The following is a 9,023-nucleotide window of genomic DNA, read 5'->3' as shown; positions in this document are numbered from 1 at the left end:
ATTTTGCTATGTCATTATATTTAATGGGACTTGAGCATACACGGATTTTGTTATACACGGGGGATCTTGGAACCAAACCCCAGCGTATAACAAGGGTCTACTGTACAACTCTTTTGCTGTAAACTTCCTTTTTGGTTGTAAGAAATATATGCTGATTTATCTCTTATTTATTTATTTATTCATTGGCTGATACATTTATATTTATTCATTCTGTTGTTCAGCCAGTACCAGATTATGAAAGCAGTCTAAATTACAGTGAAGACAGTGTTCTCTTGATATGATATTGCCTGCTGCCCCTTTTCACCTCCTTCTGTGTGTGTGTATCTGTAGCCGGCAGGTGAAAACCGACGAGGGAAGGAAACTAGCTGATTCCTGGGGTGCTGTTTTTTTGGAATCTTCTGCAAAAGAAAACCAGGTCTGATGTCTGTTTCTTCTCCTTCTGATGTCGTTGCTGTATGTGGTAAAGGGCATCACATATGTTTTGTAAATTTTAATGGCAAAAGATAGGTTGCTTGGGATTTAATTTCCAGCATCTGGGAATGAGCAGGTAATTCTTTAAATGGATTTGTTTTAAATGGTTTTGTGTTGATAATTTAATTGCATTTTAACAATAATTTTTGTATGTTTTTGCTCATATCTTTGTGCTTTTTGCTCTTTATTTTATTTTGTAGGCTGATTTGAATAGAAAGGAACGCTTTCCTTTCAGCCAGGAAGTCCTTAAAAATTGGGAGGGGGGAAATATGTCAACCTCCAGATGTTGTTGGATTCCAACTCTCAGCCTGGCAGTGGTGAAGGATGATGGAATTTATAGTCCAGTATCAGGCAGTGATAAAAGCAGCAGTGAGCCTTCCTCCTTGTGTAACTTGCTTCTCTTTCTGTTTTGCAGTTAACTCAAGGTATCTTCACAAAAGTTATTGAGGAGATTGATCGTGTGGACAACTCATGTGGTGAACATCGTAGCTGCATTCTCATGTGATGTCCCCCCTTTTTCCCATCTGAAGCCACTCTACAAGTGTGAGGGGTGCATCAGGACACTCAGGCCAACTCAGGACAGGCATTAGAGCTACCTGGAGCCCTGAACAATGGGTCTGAAGTAGCTTACGGGTAACCCACACACAGACACAAGTATATACCTCATTGCTCACCCCCTAGAGGAGGTGATGGCCATGTTTTGCACATTAGTTTGCTAGATGCAATCTGTGTGTGTGTGTGCGTGTGCGCGCGTGCGCGTGTGCATGCATGCATGTGTGTGTCTGTGTACACACATATATATGTTTTGCCAAATGTTTACAGAACTAGGAGGTCAGGAGCACAAGTTGTATTTATGTCTTTTTCTTTTTTATGAAGGGACTTTTCTGTATATTTATAGCAAAGTATAATTCATACACACACAACTTTAAACATACATCTGTTTCAGTCCTTGGTGTAACAGAGAGGCAGCTGAATCTAACTATTTCCTCCTGTGGAATCCATAGAGGGCCAGTTCTTTGGACTGTAGTTGTCTTTCAGTGGGAACTTGAAACATAGTCCCAAGTGTACATTCCCCCCCCCCAAGTTATGCTTCTTACAACCTTTTTGTTTTGTTTTGTTTTGTTTGGCAGGCTTGATTTCAGGTGGCAGTGTTGATCCAAAGTTGGATTTTTGTCCTTTAAGTTTCCGCAGATATTTCAAAAGGCCTGAAATGACTAATGGCTCAGCCAGGCCTAGTAAATTTTTCTTTGGTTATGCAAATAAAAGCAACCTCCTTCAGGAGGCAAATAGAGAAAAAACTTTATCTAGTAACCTTCAATGTCCTGACTACATTTCAGATGGTGTTGCAGCTTGTTATAGTAAAAAAAAACAAAATGTTTAGTTTGTTTATAATAACAGATTGAAGAAAACAATAATTGTGGAGCTGTGGCATCCAAACTCATCAGAGGTTCCACATCTTCCTTTACAACTGTTATCTCTTCAGGATATTTTTTTGAATCAGTGGAAAGAACATTCTCGGGACAGAACTTGTGTTATAAGCGACACACAATGTTATAAGAAGGATATAAGATTTGTGCGGGATGGGGAAAGATGTGATCCTCTTCCTTGACAGTTATATTTTCAGGGGGTGATGCAGGATGAAATAAGCCTAGATGGAAAAAGGGGGCTTACTGGATGCCTTGCGTGTGTTTTGATTAGAATCCTGTGGAACTAAATAATCATGCTGAAGTGTAGAAGAATGAGAGAAATAGCTCAGTTGAAGCTGAACTGTGCTACAATTTGAAACGTAACTATTATCTTTCAGTGGGGGTAAATAAGTGAGGCCTGACTCCCCCACCTTTTTTTTTATTTTATTTTTTTATTTTTATTTTTTTTTTGCAAGATTGTCCACCTTTGGCTTTCTTGGCAGCACAAAGTTGCTTTTTGCTCAAGTAAGGGATGGGCAAAATGTCCTCCCAATATTGCTGAACTCCCATCATCTTCCACTATTGTTTGGACCTCTTCACACCAATAAGAACTGTAGTCCAGCAGTATCAGCAGGGCATTCCTCTCCTAATGTCAAATGTAATAGGATATGCTGAATGATCTCAAATGTTAGTCCTACTTTCCGTGGCTTGTAAGAAAATGGTGGATGCCCCACCCTACCTGACCCCTTTTCTTGTCTGAGTACAAGCAGCATAGCTGTGAATGTGCTCCTGTGCCGCCTTGCTCTATTTCCATGTCTTACAGTGTAAATCAGGGTGAACTGGGCATCTTTACTTCATGGAGGTTGGAATCCAAAGGGCTACGGGGTTTGTGTGGAACCTCTGGCTCCTGAAGGAAGCAAACATGCACACATACACAGGTGTGCACCCTGAAACAAGAGACAAAATGAGACAGCACAGATTTTGTGACTGATCCCTACTGAAACATAATATACTGTGCTCTGGAAAAGCAAGGAGGCATGTCTGTATGTGTCTTAAACCTAGTTTAATTCCTACCATGAAGATTGGTGCCCATCTTTCAATTACCACAAAGTCTGTGGTACAGAAGCCCAAATTCAGAGTCTGGAAGTATTGAGTTACAAGTAACATACCTGTAACAATAAAAAATTAATACTGGTCCTCATTTGAAGTGTAATGTTTTTAGCAACTTTGTTGTTACTTCTAAAATGTACATTATAAAAGTATTTTGAGTGGATTTCCTCCCAAGGTTTTTGCCATTCTTATCCTAAGATGTTCTCTTCCCATGTAACAAGCAACTTAATGAGTAATAGCAATGAATGACTTTTTAAAAACTGCAAAAATAATGACAGTGAATTGATATTTTAAAAACAAAACAATAAATAGCAGCACTGTAGCAAATAATGGAATCAGCTTCCCTGCCAAGAATTTCCTCCTAAGGTTGGAGTGATTTGATCCAAATCCAAAGTCATCATCCTAAGCGGATAGCTCTTTTTCAACTTTTAAAACTTGCATATTTTCTGTGCTAGGGGTAGGTGTCTTTTTTTTTGGGGGGGGGGATTATTTTCAGAAGAAAATCTGATGTGATGACTTGGATCTTTCCTGGGGCTTAAAGTGCCTATAAAGTGTAGACTTGCTTCTGCTAGTTACAAAGACACTAAAATTATTTATGTTGTTTCTAGGGCTGGGCCTAAGCATAGTCTGAGTTCACTAAAAAAAGAGGTATGGCACTTAATGAGTTGTCATTGCTAGCACCTGTTGCTCTAACTTAATGGTCTCCATGTTTCCTAAAGAGCACAACAAAATGTGAGGGGACCTTAATTTTGAATTTTAGTTGAATCTATCGGGGGTTGCTCTTCCTTTTTTCATGTACTGTGGCTCTGTTGCATACTTCTGATTTTTTTCCCCATGCTCTCCCCACATTTAGCTACCCCAGACTAACACATTTCTAGTATGTCACGGCTCTTGTCTGCCCCTGCTGGCAGTGTCAAGGCTGTCTGTGATGGTTAGTTGTCAGAATGAGAACTTGCAAGGTTGCCTGCACCTCCTCAGCCTTGCTTTTCCTGAGAGTCACAGTTGGAAATCTCTTTCATCCCTTATTCTAAGGTGGATTTTACCCCACTGAAGTAAGTTCCTAAACAACATTGTGGGAAACCTTTCTTACTCCTGGAGAACAGGAGAAGTCCCAGCAGAGTGGAGGAGGGCAAACGTGGTCCCCCACCTTCAAAAGGAAAAAAAGAAGAAGATCCCAGCAATTATCATTCAGTTAGTCAATACCAGGAAAGATTCTAGAGCAGATCATTAAACAGAGAGTCTGTGAACATTCAGAGGAGAATGCCATAATCACAAAAAGTCAGCATGGGTTTCTCAAAGACAAGTCATACCAGATTGATCTTTTTTGGGGGGGGGGATAAAATTACCCACTTGGTAGATGAAGGGAATGCTGTGGATATTGTATCTTGATTTCAGTAATGCCTTTGACAAGGTTTCCCATGACATTTTTGCAAAAAGGCTATACAATGTTGGTTAGACAATGCAACTGTTAATTGATTTGTCATTGGTTGACTGGACTAACCCAAAGGGTGCTTATCAGTGGCTCCTTTTCCTCTTGGAGAGAAGTGACCAGTAGGGTGCCTCAGGGTTTTGTCCTGGGCCCGGTGCTTTTCAACATCTTTATCAGTGACTTATATGAAAGAATAGGGGGCATGCTTATCAAACGTGCAGATGACACCAAATTAGGAGAAATAGTTAATACCCAGAGGACAGGATCAAAATTCAAAATGGCCATAATGGATTAGAAGCCTGGGCCAAAGCTAACAAAATGAATTTCAACACAGAGAAATGTAAACTACTGCACTTAGGGCAAAACAATTAAATGCATAGATATAGGATGGGGGACACTTGGCTTAAGGAGAATATTTGTGAAAGGGATCTAGGAGTCCTAGTAGACCATAAGTTGAACATGAGGCAACAGTGTGATGTGGCAGCTAAAAGGTCAATGCGATTCTAGGCATCAACAGAAGTACAGTGCTTCCTCGGGTTACGAAATTAATTCGTTCCGCGGCCGCTTTCGTAACCCCTTCGTAAGCCGAAATGCCATAGGCGCTAATGGGGAAAAGCCGCGATTCGTGCGAAAAAGCCGAAAAAAGCACCAAAATTTTTTTCGTAACCCGAAAAAACATTCGTAACCCGGAACAATTATTTCCTATGGGATTTTTTCGTATCCCGGAAATTTCGTAACCTGGGTTTTTCGTATCCCGAGGTACCACTGTATACGTATAGATCAGCGGTCCCCAAATTGTCTTCCTTAAGGGATTTTGGACTTCAGCTTCCAGAATCCCAGACTACTGGCCAACATGGCTGAGGCTTTTGGGACTGAAGTCCAAAATCTCTTAAAGGGCACAGTTTGGGACCACTGGTCTAGATCAAGGAAGTAATATAGTGCCACTCTATTCTGCCTTGATCAGGCCTCACCTGGAATACTGTGTTCAGAGGAGGGCAACCAAATGGTGAAGGGTCTAGAATCATGCCTTACGAGGAGAGACTTAGGGTGCTGGTATGTTTAACCTGGAGAAGAGAAGAGGTGATATGATAGCATTGTTTAAGTATTTGAAGGGTTGTCACATTGAAGATGGAGCAACCTTGTTTGCTGCTTCTCCAGAGAATAGGACCTGGAACAATGGAATGCAAGATACAAAAAAAAAAAAAAAAAGAAAAGAAAAAAGAAAGAAAGAAAGAAAAAGAAAGAAAAGATGAGATTCCACCTCAACATTTGGAATGTCTGATAGTAAGATCTGTTAGAATAGTGAACACACTCCCGCAGAAGTGTAGTGGAGTCTCCTTCCTTGGAGGTCTTTAAGCAGAGGCTGGATGGCCATCTGTTGGGGATGCTTTGATTTGGATTTCCTGCATGGCAGGGGGTTGCACTGGATGGCCCGTGCAGTCTCTTCCAACTCTATGATTCTATGATTAGACAAAAGATAGCAATCAAGACCTTTGTTCACCAGGTAGCCATAGCGTGAGGATACGTTCAGGGGTATATAAGGACCCCCGATTCCAGCCTTCAGTGGGCTTGTAGATTCAGTTCCGAGCCTGAGTTCTTTGCTTGTAGAGCATCCTGCTCCAAGCTTGCATTCCCTGAGCATTTTGCTCTACTGAAATCACTTGAGCGAAGCCAAGCTCACTGTCACCAGGCCTCGTGTTAGCTTTGCGCACCAAAACTCAGCTCTTAAGCCATCGCGGCCGCCGCTTACTTTCCCTGTTCCCGCAGCCGTGTCTTACCTACCATTCACCATCTCTCACATCCGTCGCTTTGGAGAAGACTCCTAAGGTAATTATCCCAACGGTGCCTCTATTCTTTCTCCTTTACTCCCGAACTCTCCCCTCCCATGCTTTAGCATTGAATGTGTGTGTGTGTGATCCCTTTTGTTGTGTGGCTTTAATAAATGTTTATATTTTAATTGCACCTCCTTTGGCATTCGAGTCTCTGTTTCTTGGGGTTGGACTAGATGACCTCTGGTATACACATAGGGACCCAACCCCTCTGCGTGCGTTGTTAGGACACGCCTCTCATAAATTCCCCTAATTTGATCCTTCCTAACAATACCCCCAGAACTTGTGGAAAAGTTCTTCCCCAAGGGACCTTTGGAAGTAAAATGAATTGGGAGGGGGGGTTCTGATGGCACAGGAGGAGTGGACGTTAGATAGGACAGAAGAGAAGAGTAAATTAACAAACTATGCAGTCGAGTTTCATTCATGAGGAGGAGATAGAAGAATAAATTAACAAATTATGCAGTCTAGCTTCCCGTATGAGCGGGAGATAGAAGAGAAGAGTAAAGAAAGCCTGAGGTGATTAGCCTGCCCCCAAACCGAAAGGATCTTGAGTGTTCGAAAGGCATGTAAATATCATGCTGAGATTCTGGCTTGCTAGCCCTGAAGGTAAGTTAGGGTGTGCCCCAGCAAATACATAGAAACAACTGGGTGAACTGGACCAGGCAAGAGTTCCACTTCATCTCAGGAATTCACTGACAATCAACAGTGAGGAATACACACCCAGGAGCCTAGCTCCAATTATTTTCTTCCATTCATTTCCTTTTCAGTTGTCACAATCTAGCTGTGAACAACATGCTTTCAGTATACTGGAACCTATAATTCTGACATGTCTATAAGCCAGGGTGGGGAATAAATGGTCCTCCAACATGCCCCAGGACTGTAACTCCTACCTATTTCCCTAGCCAACACAGCTAAAGGAGAGCGGTCATGAGAGTTGCAGACTCAGTGATATCTGGAGGGCCTCATGCCAAAATCTCTTTGCTCCTATAGTACAAAGCAAAGCTCAGCAATGCTTTGCTGTACAGATTGAACCATACAAGGATTGTCTCTATGATATTCAAAGAATCAAAGACAGCTGCACAAAAGCATGGGAGGGTGTTGTTCTCTATACAAAAGTTGGCATCTCTGCCTAACTAAAATCAAGGAGCAAGTCAGTCCCTGGACTCATGAAAATATTTCATAAGATGGAGTCCTTGAATTACAAGGTACAAGGGCATCATTTGTCTATTAAAAGGCTACAACAGGTACAATACTAAAATCGTCTCTTACTGATAGCAAAAGAAAAGATTTTATAAAAGCATACCCAGAGACACTGGACTAAGAATCCAGGAGTTCGTTGTTGTGTGCCTTTAAGTTGTTTCCAATTTATGGTGACTCGTCCTAAGGCAAACCTCTCATGGGGTTTTCTTGGCAAGCTGGCTCTTTGGCTTAATAACAGAGATGAGCACTGCCCCCAATGGCTGGACACAACCTGATAACCTTGTCAATTGGAAATACCTTTACCTTTTTTATTCAGAGGGGGTTTGCCACTGCCATCCTCTCAGGCTGAGAGCATATGACTTGCCCAAGATCATCCAGTGGATTTCCATGGCCAAGCTAGTATTTGAATCGCAGTCTCCAGAGTCATAGCCCAGCACTCAAACCACAACAGCACACTGGTTCAAAACTCTGCTCAGTCATGGAAATCCACTGGGGGGACTTTGGGTGAGTCACATTCTTTCAGCCTCAGAGGAACGCAATGGCAAACCCCTCTGAAGAAATCTCGCTAAGAAAAAACTATGATAGGGTCACCATAACTCAAAATCAGTTTGAAGGCACATAACAATAATCACCCAGATACAACAGGAAATGAAATGTATAGCAGAGTCATGTTTTTCTAAAACATTTCATTTGATACAGCCACATCAAACATAATTCAGGCCAGATTCCAGATGCTTTCTCACTCTTTTTCTTTTCAGTATCTCTACCTTCCTTCCCTTTAACTGGATAATGGAATTAGAAGGACCACATGCTGTTCTACTGATTCATTTCACACCTGATGGCTCAGGTTTCATGGTTAAAGTAACAAGATTAAGCTCCGCCAGTTTGACCACATTAGAATTCCACTCTATTTCTTTGTTTACTTCACTAGCTGGAAAACAGCACATTCATTTCATAGGCACATTTAATACACACATTTTACTTAGTACTAAAAGGTGAGGGGGATGAAAGGGGTGGGGAGGAGACAATCAGTCCCTTTCAAGTCTCCTGCATCCATGCCAAGATCTTTTGCTGTCACATAGCAGCCTCTCAGAGAAAAGATGCATATAAGTGGCATTATAGTATTCATGACAGACTTGTCAAGTCTTCTAGTCTGCACCAACGAAGCTCTGTCTGGACTGTTAAGATGAAATTGGTCAATTACTTGACAGCCCACTGCAACCACTTAGATAAATGTGTATTTCTTATCCATACACTCAGATTGCTCAAGAACACTGCAAAAGGCTAAGTATGTTTAGCTTGGTGAAGAAAAGATTAAGGGGATAGACACATGACAGCAATGTTCATATCCAAAGAGCTATCATGCTAAAATTGAAGCAGACTTGTTCTCTATTTATCCAGTAGCCAAGACTAGAATCAATGAGTGGAAATTGCGGGGCACCAAATTTCAGTTAAATTCTAAGAGAAGTTCCTTTATTTACAGTGGAATACAGTGTGGACTACTCCATGCTGGAGATAACAGTATTTAAACAGAGGCTTTGTGGCTCTCTCTGAATTGCATTCAGCTCGACTGATCCT

At 41.5% G+C, this 9,023-nt stretch overlaps 1 protein-coding gene across 1 annotated transcript in view; it reads left to right on the top strand.

Moving 5' to 3' along the window:
* Positions 1 to 3,078, top strand: part of RHEBL1 (RHEB like 1) — an 81,480-nt gene extending 78,402 nt beyond the window's left edge. Inside the window, exons 7-8 of the mRNA XM_042455860.1 lie at positions 331 to 415; positions 887 to 3,078. Of these exons, the coding sequence (XP_042311794.1) occupies positions 331 to 415; positions 887 to 976 (175 nt within the window). The 3' untranslated portion in view covers positions 977 to 3,078. The remainder of the gene's footprint in view (positions 1 to 330; positions 416 to 886) is intronic.
* Positions 3,079 to 9,023: the final 5,945 nt, after the last annotated feature.

This window comes from Sceloporus undulatus, chromosome 2, assembly GCF_019175285.1.
Source record: "Sceloporus undulatus isolate JIND9_A2432 ecotype Alabama chromosome 2, SceUnd_v1.1, whole genome shotgun sequence".
In the NCBI taxonomy this organism is placed as follows: domain Eukaryota; kingdom Metazoa; phylum Chordata; class Lepidosauria; order Squamata; family Phrynosomatidae; genus Sceloporus; species Sceloporus undulatus.
Note: the sequence above shows the minus strand (reverse complement) of the source record. Positions and strands in the feature narration are given on the sequence as shown.